Source organism: Drosophila persimilis, unplaced genomic scaffold, assembly GCF_003286085.1.
Source record: "Drosophila persimilis strain 14011-0111.01,24,50 unplaced genomic scaffold, DperRS2 tig00003943-arrow-arrow-pilon, whole genome shotgun sequence".
NCBI classification, from domain to species: domain Eukaryota; kingdom Metazoa; phylum Arthropoda; class Insecta; order Diptera; family Drosophilidae; genus Drosophila; species Drosophila persimilis.
The window spans coordinates 90,211-104,850 of NW_020825713.1; the positions used below are offsets into that span (position 1 = coordinate 90,211).

General features: G+C 49.3%; 1 protein-coding gene and 1 long non-coding RNA gene across 3 annotated transcripts; both read left to right on the top strand.

Annotated features, from left to right (window-relative positions):
* Window positions 1-3,209: 3,209 nt before the first annotated feature.
* Window positions 3,210-5,036, top strand: LOC113567311. The gene is made up of 4 exons (XR_003409401.1): window positions 3,210-3,364; window positions 3,491-3,762; window positions 3,838-4,039; window positions 4,989-5,036. It is a non-coding gene; the product is annotated as an uncharacterized LOC113567311 (long non-coding RNA).
* Window positions 5,037-5,699: 663 nt separating this feature from the next.
* On the top strand, window positions 5,700-6,724 carry LOC113567310. 2 transcript variants are annotated; one of them, XM_026994644.1, is made up of 5 exons: window positions 5,700-5,883; window positions 5,951-6,145; window positions 6,228-6,354; window positions 6,436-6,618; window positions 6,685-6,724. In XM_026994644.1, coding segments are annotated over exons 2-5 (396 nt in total). In that variant the 5' UTR covers window positions 5,700-5,883; window positions 5,951-6,060; the 3' UTR covers window positions 6,686-6,724. The 2 variants fall into 2 exon arrangements, with proteins under 2 accessions (XP_026850445.1, XP_026850444.1); XM_026994643.1 differs by lacking the exon at window positions 6,685-6,724 and having other exon boundaries at window positions 6,436-6,631.
* Window positions 6,725-14,640: the final 7,916 nt, after the last annotated feature.

Genomic DNA, 14,640 nt, shown 5'->3' on the forward strand with positions numbered 1-14,640 from the left:
CCGACAGAGCTGCCCCTCCAGCAGCTGCCACGTCAATTTCGCCACCCTTTTCCCTCCAAATGGGCGAAATTTGGAGTCCATATCGCCGTCGCCAACAACATACAGGTCCACAGGCTGCCACTGAAAAAAGAAGAAAAATCATCAATTCACGCATCAACACAAAATAGCCACTAATCACACTTACCTGCCACTACACATACAGATCAAACCTCTCCAGAAGCTGGCTCGCCACTAACCGCAACATTTTGTTGCAAGTTGTGCCCAATCTGGAGGCTCCGATTATGCTGCCGCCAACTGATGGCCGTGACGTCACGCCATCATCACAAAACGGCAGCAATCCAACGAGGCCACACTGGCCAGCGCGCCATCTCCATCGACAGTGCATCCTGGGTGTCCGGACCAGCAGCCACTCGGATGCAGCCAAATTACGTTCGTCCTCAGCCAATTCTGTTGGTCGACGCATCTCGGTGCCAATCTCCAGATCTCCAGGCAGAAGCAACGTGGGCAGCAGGAGAAGAGTCGCTCGCTATTTACCATCACCGTGCACGCCAACTCCAAGTTCAAGTCTCCGCCAATTCCGATGCCGCAGATGCGTGTTCTGCTGCATCAATCACATGTGCACATCCAGCGCTGAGGCGGATGCGCCCTGTGCCATCCACTCTGCTCCAGACGACGACGATGTTCCTCCAGTACCTAAAATCGAAAATAAATAAAATGAAAATAGTCTATAAATGTTATTAATGTTGCAATTTGTCCAATACTTATCTCTTTGTGACCACCTGTTTCTATTAATGTACGTCAATTCTTGTGAATGACAAATTAGGGCTGCCAGATGTTAATTTATGTTCCATGTCAAACGTCTGTTAGAACCATGTTAATGTCAATTGCCCGCAAAAATTAAAAAAAAAACCTTATTCTTGTCAATCAAGCTTTCACAAATATTGCCGACATACAGGTAATGGAAAGTGCTTAATAAGTTGATCACCAGACTAGCATAGCTGGCGGGCGAGTGTTCGCATCGTCGAAGCGAAAGACGGGTGCGCTCTCGCAGCAATTAATTTGGAAAAAAAAGACTTGTGTTTTTATACCCGATACTCAAAATGAGTATTGGGGTATATTAGATGTGTGGTGAAAGTGGATGTGTGTAACGTCCAGAAGGAATCGTTTCCGACCCCATAAAGTATAGATATTCTTGATCAGCATCAATAGCCGAGTCGATTGAGCCATGTCTGTCTGTCCGTCTGTCCGTCCGTCCGTCTGTCCGTCTGTCCGTCCCCTTCAGCGCCTAATGCTCAAAGACTATAAGAGCTAGAGCAACGATGTTTTGGATCCAGACTTTTGTGATATGTCACTGCTACAAAAATATTTCAAAACTTTGCCCCGCCCACTTCCGCCTCCACAAAGGGCGAAAATCTGTGGCATCCACAATTTTAAAGATACGAGAAAACTAAAAACGCAGAATCGTAGAAGATGACTATATCTTACAGAGTGCAAAATCTGAACGAGATCGTATTATTATTATAGCCAGAATCACGAAAAAAATTTCACTCTTTCTCGCTCTGTCTCACTCTAACACACAGGTTTTGCCAATTGCAAAATATGAGTTCAAGGATCTCAGAACCCATAAGAGCTAGAGCAACCAAATTTGGTATCCACACTCCTGAGATATCGGACCTTGACCGTTTCGTGTCCAAATTTCGCCACACCCCCTTCCGCCCCGCAAAGGACGAAAATCTGGGGCAACCACAAATCTCAGAGACTATTAAGGCTAGAGTAACCAAATTTGGTACACACACTCCTTTAAGATGTCACTATTTTTTTTTCGATGTAATTAGATGCGCGTGCACGCCTACGATGCGCACACTCGCCCGCCAGCTTTGCTACTGGCGGAGTTTATTTCCAGCTTTTCTTATTACCATAACTTCGGCAATTTACATTTAAGCTTAACTAACAACAATAATGTGATTTTAAAATTGGCGGGCTGTTAACATTAACATTAACATTACATTGACATTACATTAACATTAACATTAAAACATGAAACTAATGGTCTGGCAGCCCTTATGTGTCAATCACAGGATTAACGTACATAAATCAGCAGGTGGTCACAAACAGATAAGTATTGACAATATTTGAACAATTGTTTACATTTTAATCTAATTTAATTATATTTTATTTCTATTTGCAGGTACTGGATCATCGTCGTCGTCTGGAGCAGAGTGTTTGGCACGGTGCGCAACCGTACGGCGCTGGGTGAGCGCGTGTGTAAGGTGCGGCAGGAGACGTGGACAATGCACAGCGCCGTGCAGAGTGGATGGAGCGATCGCCGTGGTCCTCCAGGTGGCCCGGGATTCGGCCAAATTTGTGTGGCGATGGTTGCCAGCAGCCATGAAGTGCAGGAAAACCACCCCTGCGTGGATTCGGATGCGCCATGTGTGTAGCGCAAGCGTGTCCAAATGCATTCATGGCCAACCAGCAGCCGTGATGACTCTCGTCCGCGGAGCCCTTCTGGAGGCCGGATGCCGTGGTGACGCCCATGAGAAAGGATCAGAGGAGCAACTAGGGGTGTCGCCCGGTGTCGCAAGCGTGTTTTCACGCGCTTCAGGTGAGTATTTGTGGTTCTCTGTGGATGGAATGAAGGTGTGCAAATTAAAACCATTTTTACACTCACCAGGAATACCGACAAAGACCAACACAAGAGTATTGGACTAGCTGCGGCCGGATTGCGGCATCCCAGTGAGCGGCGCCTTGCTGCACCAAAGTGCGGAGTGACTGTGGCGGTGTGCGCAATGTGCCGGCCGGCATCATCGTCGTTGTTGTGGTCATCGTCATCTGAGATGGATTGGACATCGGTGATGATTTGGACGTCGTCGTCGTCGTCATCTGAGATGATTTGGACGTCGTCGTCGTCGTCGTCGACCACCCGTTCAAGGCGCCGTCGGACTTGCTCCAGTCCGTGGTCCAGAAGTGCCTCTTGCGGATTGCGTCGATGGCTGTCGTCCAGGGTGCGTGAGCTGCTGCTTGCAGCCCGTGTCTGGCAACGATGATGTGACGTCTGCCGGTTGCTGCTCGCCAGAATTTGCTGTGTCTGCTGCTGAGTCCGCTGCTGCGTCTGCTGCTGCATCTGTTGTTGAGTCTGCTGCTGAGTCCGCTGCTGCGTCTGCTGCTGGGTCCGCTGCTGCGTCTGCTGCTGCATCTGCTGCTGAGTCTGCTGCTGCGTCTGCTGCTGAGTCTGCTGCTGGGTATGCTGCTGCGTCGCTGGATCGGGATCCCCCTCGTAATCTGGCAGGATTATCCTTTGGACAGAAAGTGGCTGGCCAAAGATAAGAGCCACTATTCTTTCTCGGGGAGTTTGGCCGCTGAGGTATCGTTTTCTGAAGCAATTTATCATCAATTCGTTGAACCTTTCGGGGTTCGGATTGATGATATTTTGTTGTTGGATTCTTCTTAATTGCCTGGCGTCTGATTCCTCCTGTCTCTTTCTTTTCAGCTCCTCCTCTTCAATACGGACCAGCGTTGGAAGCGATTCCTCGGAGATGGCCGGATCTGGATGTTGTTGTTGATGGCTGCTCCGATCCTGATTTCGAGGTTACAGCGGGCGGAAGTGTTGAAGCAGCTGTTGCAGATATCGTGGCCTCTGCAATCGCTGTGGCTCATACGGCTGCAGTAATAGTTTCCGAGCCTCCGGATTGACATGGCAAGCCAAGGAGTTGCGAAGCGCCCACTTGCCGCATGGAACACTTCGTCGATTGTGTCTAGATTGTGAGTCTGTCTTATGGCATCGTTCCTGGTGAACCTTGTCGCCTTCATTGCCCGTCTAATGATTTTATTTTGTAGGCTTTGCACCCGTCGCAGCTGGGAATCGGATGTAAGTGCGCCCCAAACCGGAAGACCATATTGCCAAATGGGCATGATGAGCTGCTTGATGACTATAGCCTTGGTTTCGCTTGGCAGCCGGCTTTTTGGGCCAGCAAGCCAGTCCAGTTTGGCCGCTCTTGATCGGAGTTTTGTGCAGATCCTCGTGATGTGTGAGCTTAGGGTGAGTTCTTTGTCCAATTTTATGCCCAGATATGTGTGTGATTTGTCAAGTGGCACAGCCTGTCCATTTATAGTCGGCGTTTGCCTTAAGTCCGTTGATCTAATTGTCCTCAGTGTGAATATTACATGTCCGGTTTTTTTCGCATTTATGTTAATGCACCACTTCTTGGCCCATATAGAGAAGTGAGTCAGGTATCTTTGGTTATATTTGACTGCCGCATTTGGGATTGCAGATGCGCTCATTATCACCGTGTCGTCGGCATACGTGGACAGCAGCATTGATTCCCGTTCTGGATGGAAGCCAGTGCTGTCCGGGATGAGGTGAGGCATTGGCATGTCTGAGGCATAGATTGTGTATAATATTGGTCCAAGAACACTGCCCTGTGGGACTCCAGCTGATATTTTCCCGATTCTTGAAAGTTCCTCGTCTCCGCAGCTCACACGAAAAGTGCGTTCAGCCAGGTAGCTCTCCAGAATGCAGTACAAATTTAAAGGCAGCAGCTTCATCAACTTGTACAGCAGCCCTTCATGCCATACTCGGTCAAAAGCTTCGGAAATGTCCAGAAAAATTGCCGAGCAAACTTGTTTTTTCTCATACGCCTTGAGGATATATTGAGTGACTCGACCCAGCTGCTGCTCAGTGCCATGCTCCCGCCGAAATCCAAATTGGTAATTGGGTACGGCCTTGGCAAAATTCTCCACCTCAAACAGTCTCGCCATCAGCAATTTTTCAAAGATCTTTGAAAGGCCAGATAATAGACTGATTGGCCGGTAGGAATTCATGTCTGCTGTGTTTTTGCCCGGCTTTAAAATCATTTTAATCTGGGCATGTTTCCACTGACTTGGAAAGTGGCCCAGTCTGAAAATGGAGTTATATATTAATATTAAATATAATAGCGCTTTTTTTGGCAAATTTTTAATCAGTTTGTTATTGATTTTGTCTTCCCCAGGTGATTTGGACAGCTCCAATGCATCCACAATCTGCATCAGCTCAGGCAATGTGACTGGTCTGAAGGGAATCCTGGTTTCCTGGTCCGGTTGTAGCTGCTTCTGCCGTTTTGACTGCTCACGCTCTCTGTTGATTGCGGCCCGCTCTTCATCTGAATTGGACAGTATCGGGCTGAATCTCTCCTCCAGGTGAGTAGCAAAGGCATCGGCTGTCTCGGCTGTTGACTTTGTCCACGAGACACTTGCCTTGCCTCCGGTCATAGTTGGCAGCCTCTGTGGCCAGTTTGGCTGCGGCTGTCTTTTGATTGTGCTGGTCAGTTTCCAAAGTTTCTGCATTTGATGCCGGTCTTTGTTGTCAATCCCTGTGAACAGTTTGTTGATGTTTTTGTTTTTCAGGATTGTGAGCCCCTTGTTAAGACGATTTTGCGCCGCCCTGTAGTTTCGTCTGGCTTCGATGGTGCGGGTCGCCAGCCAGATCCTCTTGCACTGCTGTTTGATGGAAAGCAGCTCGCTTGTAGCCTCGTCCAGCTTAAGGTGATGGTGCCGGTGATGTTGCTGTGACCGCTGCTGATGTTGATGCTGACGCTGCTGTGGCCATCTTCGATGTGTGCTTGGGTGCTGCTGTTGATGTTGTGTTGATGCTGCTGCTGCTGCTACCCGTATATTGTTCAAAAACAAGTCAACGACGTCATCAATGTCCTGCGCTATTCTAATCTCGGTGTTGAGATTGATCAACCGTTCTAGCGACTTTTGGAACAGGCTGATATTGGCACGTGCTGGGAGCAGATGTTTCCTGACTGTGGGCGTAGGATGTCTACGTCCACCGCTGCCGATCGTCAACTCCACCCTGAGCAGCAAGTGATCAGAGTCCAAATCCGAGCTTGAACGGATACTCAGGTGAGTGTCGTGGATTCCTTTGTAGATTCCAAAGTCAATCGCTGATGGTCTCTTTTTTTTGTCGTAGGGATAGTGTGTGGCACCACCGGTGGCCAGCAAATTGCAGCCGTTGTTGGTGTGTACAGCCTCCATCAGTGCTTTCCCTCTGGCGCATCCACGGACATTTCCCCACCACATATGCTTCGCGTTCCAGTCACCGCATACAAGGAAGCCGGATGCTGTTTCTTCGACGCAGAGTTCTTCAAAATGTCTTATCAATCCAGTAAAATGGGCAGGTGCCCACTTGAATACAGGCGGACAGTAGATCGGCGCAAAAATAATTCCCTTTTTATTTTCCTTTTCAGTGAAGACGATGACAGGTGCACTCTGGATGAATGGCTTTGAAATTGGCTGCAGTGCAGAGTGGGTGACATCGTCCCGGAACAGGATGGCTACTCCCCCTCTGCGATCGTTTGCCGGATTTTGTGCAGTGTAAGTGTGGAATCCGCTCACAGAGACGGCCCTTGTGCGTGTTTCGATGACCATCATTAATTGTATTTTTTCCCTTTTCAGGAAAACTTCGACCTCGTTCAACTTGTTTGTCACACCACACGCGTTCCAGAAGGCAATTTTAAAAGAGTTGTGGGTGGAAATAGTCTGTACTGGATTGACTTTTTGGTTTGACAGGCTATTCGGGACTGGACTAAACATAGAAGGCATCATTGGCGGAGGACAGGACCATGTCCAAAGAGTTTGGTGAACTGCTATTTGTTGTTTTGCTTGTTTTATTTGTATTGATATTTATTAATTTGACTATTGCAGAAAATAGACTATCGATTTTGGCCTCAAGTCTTGAGAGAAATTCTGCATTTTCTTTATGGGCATGGGACTGGAAATTTGCGGGGAGAGTTTTTTGCTGTTCTTGTTGCTGCTGGTGGTGGTGCTGCTGCTGCTCATCCCTCAACTTCTGTTGGAACTTGGCCAAATGATTTTCGGCCGGATTGGCTTGAGCACCTTGGCTATACAAGGGCCTGCGGGTGTTGGGCGTTGCTGCTGCTATTGGAGTTGGTGCTGGTGCTGCTTTGGCCCCTTGTACAACTCTTGCGCGCTGCTGCCGCTGATGCTGCTGCTGCTGTGGCCGCTTCCTTTGTGATGGCTGTTGCTGCTCAACAGTACGGACATATGGCTGCTGCTGTTGCTGTGGTCGGCGATGCTGCTGTTGATGATTGTCCGCTCGTGGCTGTTGCTGCTGCTGCTCCTGCTCAGTAATTCCGCTACGTACTACCCGGCTGTACGACGGCCTACCGCTGCCGCTGATTGTTGCTAGCTGCTGTTGTTGTTGTTGGCGGCCCTGTCGTTGCGTCTGCTGTGACTGCTGCTGATGCTGCTGCTGCTGCGTACGCTGATGTTTGTTGTGTTTCTGTTGTGGGCGTTGCTTCTCGGTTTGCTGCTGTGGCTGCTGGCGTTGCTGTTGATACTGCTGCTCACCGATGAGCCGGTTTGCCCTTAGATGGCTACGAGCCTTTTTGTAGGCGGCACATCCCTTGTAGCAGCTCACGTGCTTGCCGCTACAATTGGCGCATTTAAGATCCTCCTGCCTGGGTTTCCTGCATGCTGTTGTGGGGTGATCTCCTGCGCATTTCATGCACTTGAATGGCCGTCTGCAATAATTTTTAGTATGCCCAAACTCCTGGCACCGATGGCATTGGGCTGGATCGCGTGGCTTGGCTTGTCTCACTATCGAGACGCACTGGTTGGCCAGTTGTTTAACGTCAAGTATTGCCTCATGGCCGCCATCCGCCTTGGGCTGAATTTCAACCTCAAAAATGTTTAGAGGCCTTCCATTAAAACGGTGTTTTAATCCTCGGATAAACCGGGCAGTGTATCCGAGTCGTTCCAGCTCCTCCGTTATCCAGCTGCTGGGCGTAGTGTGGTGTAAATGCCGCACTATTACACGATAGCCCCTTTCGCTGCGCGGCTGGTGTGTATGCAGTTGAGTGCTATCTTCAGCAAGGGCGTTCTGTATGGCGTTGTATGTTGTCATGTCGTCGCACTGGACTCTGAGTCCACTGTTGGCCATCGATTTCGTCGTGAATTTCCCCACGTTCGGATTTATTGTCAATTTATTGATTAGGGGTACAATTGCAGGCACCAGGGGCAGGAAGATTGTAGGGACCTTGGTGCTGCGTAATGACGGTTGGACGGGCGTTATATTTATATTGATGTCTGGCTGGTGTTGAGGCTGATGGTTGTCCGTCTCCATCTGTTGACTTTCAGACCCCTTACTTTGTGGCTCCCTATGTTGAACCTCACTTGGTGGAACCGGAACCTCACTATTTAGCGGTGAGCATATTTGGCCAACATCTGACTCCATCTGCCGAGTCTCGTGATGCAATCTTTTCGCAAACTGACTCTTGAACATGGGCGTGTCAAGTGCCAGGCAGGCAAAGTGGTCGTCATCTGAATCCGTTTCGATCGCCGCGCATCTTCTTTTGAGCGGCGAGCGAAACGAATTTGTTGTCAGGATATCCTTTGCTATAGGGGTAAGGGGCAGGGGCGAGGGCATTTCATTGGCCAGTAGCGGGGGAACGCTATTAAGGCATTCCTTTACCAGCTGTGTTCTGGTACTAGGCCTTGTCTGAGTATTATGCTCGTCCGCCTGAGTCAGAGTAGGCAGCAAGCATTTTCTGCTTCTGCTAGTATTATTGCTTTCAGTTGTCGTCAAACGTTGTTGCTGTTGCTGGTCATTGTTTTTCTGTATGCCGTTTATGGTTTCGGCATATGTCAATGTGTTTGTTTTTGTTTTGTTATTGGCGTAGGTCAGGGGTTTATGGTTCGGCGGGAGAGAGCAAGCATCTCTCTTTTTGTCATAAGTGTGTGAGTGCAAGTTTGGCGGCAAACGCTTTGGGGCTTGATGTGACGCGCCTCCGTTTTGATTGTGCGCCAAGGGCTCGGACGCTGAGAGAGCGCAAGCGTCGCTCTCTCTGATGCTTGTGTGAGTTGTTTGCTTGTTTTTGTTTTCGCTAATGTTTTGGCGCGAAAACATATGGGCATAACATTTGTTCTTGTTTTGTTTATGTGCACTTAAATGCTCTTTTGTTAGTGCGAAAGCGCCGCTATTTTTGGAACCCGTTGCACTTTCGCTGGGAGCTATTTTTGTCTGCGTGTTTGTACGTGTATTTGATGGCGGTTTTTCTTGTATGTTGGCGTCTGTTTTTGGTGGGATTGGCGAGTATTTTCTAACATATAAACCCCTGTCCACGAAACGACGCTCGAACTCCAGCACCGTAGCTCCCAAGGAGCTCACAGTACTCTCTGGCGAGTCCGTCTCCAACTCAGCCAGATCCGCATCCCCCTCTGAGTCGAACATTGGTTCGAAGATGGAAGCATTTGCGGAGGGGTTCCCTCCCAGGGGCCTGGTCGATATGTAGGTAGCACTATTTTGAGTAACGCACTCACCACCCGCTTCGGCTCTTGCCGAGTTGTCCATAGCATCCATAACATCCATTTTGTTGGTCGTCTGTTTTGGAGCAAATGCGTCCATTTGGTGGCCTGGTCCAGGTACTCAGTAGCTTGCTTTTCCTTCCTCTTTCCTCCAGTTGGGTTTATTGGCTTCACTATTACAGCGCGATCACAGATGATTATATTGCATTATTTGCAATTATTTGGCACATATTGTTTATTTAGTTCATTTTCCCGGTTTAAACATGTATTTAAAAACATTTAAAGTTCCACATAAAACAACAACAAAACACAAGTCACTTTTTTTTTTCGATGTAATTAGATGCGCGTGCTCGCCTACGATGCGCACACTCGCCCGCCAGCTTTGCTACTGGCGGATTTTATTTCCAGCTTTTCCTATTACCATAACTTCGGCAATTTACATTTAAGCTTAACTAACAACAATAATGTGATTTTTAAAATTGGCGGGCTGTTAACATTAACATTACATTAACATCTAGAGACATGTTTACATTCTATTAGTATTACAGTCTGGTAGCCCTATTTTGACATTCGCAATAATTGACGTACATTTATACAAACAAAGAGATAAGTATTGAACAAATTGCAACATTACTGATATTTATAGGCTAATTTAATTCTATTTATTTTCTATTTCAGGTACTGGAGGATCATCGTCGTCGTCTGGAGCAGTGTGGATGGCACAGGGCGCATCCGCCTCAGCGCTGGATGTGCACGTGTGTGTGATGCAGCAGATCGCGCATCTGCGGCATCGGAATTGGCAGAGGCAGGATCCAGGAGTTGGCGTGAATGGTGATGGTGTTTGGCGAGCGACTCTGGTCCGGACGCCCACGTTGCTTCTACCTGGAGATCTGGGGATTGGCACTGGTCCGGCCAATCGGGATGCGTTGACCAGTGGAAATGGCCGCAGTGGAAAAGGCCGCAAATGAGTGCGGATTGGCTGCATCCGAGTGGCTGCTGGTCCGGCCACCCAGGATGCACTTTCGATGTGGATGGAGATGGAGATGGCGTGCTGGCCAGAGTCGACTGTATTGGCTGGCCTCGTCGTTGGATTGCTGCTGCTGTTTTGTGATGATGGCGTGACGTCACGGCCATCGGTTGATGGCAGCGTTGTCGGAGGGGCGTCCAAATTGGGCCCAACTTGGAACACAATGTTGCGGTTGGTGGCGAGGCAGGTACTGGAGAGGCAGATCTGTGAGTGTATTGACAGGTAAGTGTGATTAGTAGAAGTAATGGCTATTTTGTGTTGATGCGTGAATTGATGTTTTTCTTCTTTTAGCGGCAGCCTGGATGTTGATGGCGACGGCGATAGGGCCTTCGAATTTCGCCCATTTGGCAGGAATTGGGTGGCGAAATTGGTGTGGCACCTGCTGGAGAGGCAGCTCTATCGGAGGCATGGCAGGTACGTATGTTTTGTGTATGTTTGGACCATTTTGTGTTGATGTGTGTATTGATGTTTTTTCTCCTTTTAGCGGCAGCCTGTGGACTGGATGTTGTTGGCGACGGCGATAGGGCCTTCAAATTTCGCCCATTTGTAAGAAAGTGGATGGTGAATTTAGTGAGGCAACTGCTGGAGAGGCAGTTCTATCGGAGGCGTGGCAGGTACGTATGTTTTATGTGTGTTTGGACCATTTTGTGTTGATGTGTGAATTGACGTCATTTTTAATTTGTTTACAGTGGCTGCTCTGGACCTGTGCGGTGGATTGTCAGGAGCGTCGTCAATAAATACCAAAATGTCGTCCAATTGGCATCAAATGTGTGGTGTTGATGACGGGGCAGCTGCTGGAGGGGCAGATCTGTCGGAGGCGTGGCAGGTACGTGTGATTATTTTGAGTTTTGTCCATATTTTGTTGGTATGCGAATTGACGTCATTTTTGGTTTGTTTCAGTGGCTGCTCTGGACCTGTGCGGTGAATTGTCAGGAGCGTCGTCAATATATTCCAAGAATGTCGTCAAATTAGCAGCAAAAGTTTGGTCTATTTGTCGTGGCATCTGCTGGTGGGGCCGCTCTGTCGATGGCGTGTCAGGTGAGTACGTATTGGTTATGTGAGTTAACGTTTTCCATCTGTTTTTAGTGGCTGCCTCAGGACCGACTTTTGGGCTCATCAAAAGTAGTCAGAGTAGTAGCTATCGTAGTCGTCTATGATATCCGCTATCTCGTCGTCAACTGAATCGTCGTCCGTCCACTGGTCGTCGCCATCGTCGCTGAGTGCTTCGCAGTCCATATCAGAGTCCTCCGATACGGCTGCGGCGTCAGGTTGTGTATTGGCGGCGGGTCTTGTAGGTGTTGGTGTTGGTGCTGCTGCTGGTGGCTGTGTTGGAGGATTGGCCGCTGCTGAGCCACTGCCCTTTGCTTCCGTCAGGCTTGCAATTAATGTGGTAAGTTCTTGCAGTTTTTTTTCCAAGTTTTCAATTTTAACGGCGTACTCTTTTAGGAGTCCCACACACTTGCCATCGCATTGGATGGCTGGCTGCTGCTGATGCTGGGGATTTCTCGGCGTCTGGAAACTTTTTGGAGTTGGCTGCACCCGTTGATCGCGCTGGCATTGGCGCCCCTTGGCCTGTGGCTGGGAATGATGGCCGCGATGCTGGTGCTGCTGCTGGTGCTGCCGACCCAAATTGTGTCCGCGCTGCTGCTGTTTTTGTTTATGTTGCTGCTGCTGCTCATCCCTTAGATTTTGCTGGAACTTGGCCAAATGGTTTTCGGCCGGATTGGCTTGAGCACCTCGGCTATACAAGGGCCTGCGGGTGTTGGGCGTTGCTGCTGCTGCTGCAGCTGGTGTTTGTGCTGCTGGTTTGGCCGCCTGTCTGCCGCTTGAATGCTGCTGTTGCTGTTGGTGTTGTGGCCGCTTCTTTTGTGATGGCTGCTGCTGCTTGGGGGCGGGGATATGGGGCTGCTGTTGCTGGGAAGGACGACGACTGCTCGTCGGCTGTTGCCGTTCTGCCGCGCGTGGCTGCTGCTGCTGCTCAGCATTCCCAGACCGCAACACACTGCTGTAGGAAGGCCTGCCATTGCCTCTGGTGCCTGTGTTTGCTGTCTGCTGTTGTTGTTGCTGGGATTGGGATTGGCGACTCGGCTGCTGAGTTTGTGGGCGTTGTTGGTCAGTTGGCTGCTGAGGCTGCTGGCGTTGCTGTTGATACTGCTGCCTCTGCTGCTCACCGATGAGCCTGTTTGCCCTTAAATGGCTGCGGGCCTTTTTGTAGGCGGGACAACCCTTGTAGCAGCTCACGTGCTTGCCGCTACAATTGGCGCATTTGGGATCCTCCTGCCTGGGTTTCCTGCATGCTGTTGTGGGGTGATCTCCTGCGCATTTCATACACTTGTATGGCCGTCTGCAATAGTTTTTTGTGTGGCCAAACTCCTGGCACCGATGGCACTGCGCTGGGTCGCGTGGCTTGGCTTGTCTCACTATGGAGACGCATTGGCTGGCCAGTTGTTTAATTGCGAGTATTGCCTCATAGCCGCCATCCGCCTTGGGCTGAATTTCAACCTCAAATATGTTTAGAGGCCTTCCATTAAAGCGATGTTTGAGTCCTCGGATAAACCGGGCAGTGTATCCGAGTCGTTCCAGCTCCTCCGTTATCCAGCTGCTGGGCGTAGTGTGGTGTAAATGCCGCACTATTACACGATAGCCCCTTTCGCTGCGCGGCTGGTGTGTATGCAGTTGAGTGCTATCTTCAGCAAGGGCGTTCTGTATGGCGTTGTATGTTGTCATGTCGTCGCACTGGACTCTGAGTCCACTGTTGGCCATCGATTTCGTCGTGAATTTCCCCACGTTCGGATTTATTGTCAATTTATTGATTAGGGGTACAATTGCAGGCACCAGGGGCAGGAAGATTGTAGGGACCTTGGTGCTGCGTAATGACGGTTGGACGGGCGTTATATTTATATTGATGTCTGGCTGGTGTTGACTTTCAGACCCCTTACTTTGTGGCTCCCTATGTTGAACCTCACTTGGTGGAACCGGAACCTCACTATTTAGCGGTGAGCATATTTGGTCAACATCTGACTCCATCTGCCGAGTCTCGTGATGCAATCTTTTCGCAAACTGACTCTTGAACATGGGCGTGTCAAGTGCCAGGCAGGCAAAGTGGTCGTCATCTGAATCCGTTTCGATCGCCGCGCATCTTCTTTTGAGCGGCGAGCGAAACGAATTTGTTGTCAGGATATCCTTTGCTATAGGGGTAAGGGGCAGGGGCGAGGGCATTTCATTGGCCAGTAGCGGGGGAACGCTATTAAGCCATTCCTTTACCAGCTGTGTTCTGGTACTAGGCCTTGTCTGAGTATTATGCTCGTCCGCCTGAGTCAGAGTAGGCAGCAAGCATTTTCTGCTTCTGCTAGTATTATTGCTTTCAGCTGTCGTCAAACGTTGTTGCTGTTGCTGGTCATTGTTTTTCTGTATGCCGTTTATGGTTTCGGCATATGTCAATGTGTTTGTTTTTGTTTTGTTATTGGCGTAGGTCAGGGGTTTATGGTTCGGCGGGAGAGAGCAAGCATCTCTCTTTTTGTCATAAGTGTGTGAGTGCAAGTTTGGCGGCAAACGCTTTGGGGCTTGATGTGACGCGCCTCCGTTTTGATTGTGCGCCAAGGGCTCGGACGCTGAGAGAGCGCAAGCGTCGCTCTCTCTGATGCTTGTGTGAGTTGTTTGCTTGTTTTTGTTTTCGCTAATGTTTTGGCGCGAAAACATATGGGCATAACATTTGTTCTTGTTTTGTTTATGTGCACTTAAATGCTCTTTTGTTAGTGCGAAAGCGCTGCTATTTTTGGAACCCGTTGCACTTTCGCTGGGAGCTATTTTTGTCTGCGTGTTTGTACGTGTATTTGATGGCGGTTTTTCTTGTATGTTGGCGTCTGTTTTTGGTGGGATTGGCGGGTATTTTCTAACATATAAACCCCTGTCCACGAAACGACGCTCGAACTCCAGCACCGTAGCTCCCAAGGAGCTCACAGTACTCTCTGGCGAGTCCGTCTCCAACTCAGCCAGATCCGCATCCCCCTCTGAGTCGAACATTGGTTCGAAGAGGGAAGCATTTGCGGAGGGGTTCCCTCCCAGGGGCCTGGTCGATATGTAGGTAGCACTATTTTGAGTAACGCACTCACCACCCGCTTCGGCTCTTGCCGAGTTGTCCATAGCATCCATAACATCCATTTTGTTGGTCGTCTGTTTTGGAGCAAGTGCGTCCATTTGGTGGCCTGGTCCAGGTACTCAGTAGCTTGCTTTTCCTTCCTCTTTCCTCCAGTTGGGTTTATTGGCTTCACTATTACAGCGCGATCACAGATGATTATATTGCATTA

What these genes read in the sequence shown, in the direction of transcription:
- LOC113567310 (XM_026994643.1), top strand. Translation starts at nt 6,061, where the DNA reads ATGCTTCGCGTTCCAGTCACCGCATACAAGGAAGCCGGATGCTGTTTC. An exon ending in CAAAATGTCTTATCAATCCA is followed by an intron (nt 6,146 to 6,227) that starts GTAAAATGGGCA and finishes TTTCCTTTTCAG; the next exon opens with TGAAGACGATGACAGGTGCA. An exon ending in TTTGCCGGATTTTGTGCAGT is followed by an intron (nt 6,355 to 6,435) that starts GTAAGTGTGGAA and finishes TTCCCTTTTCAG; the next exon opens with GAAAACTTCGACCTCGTTCA.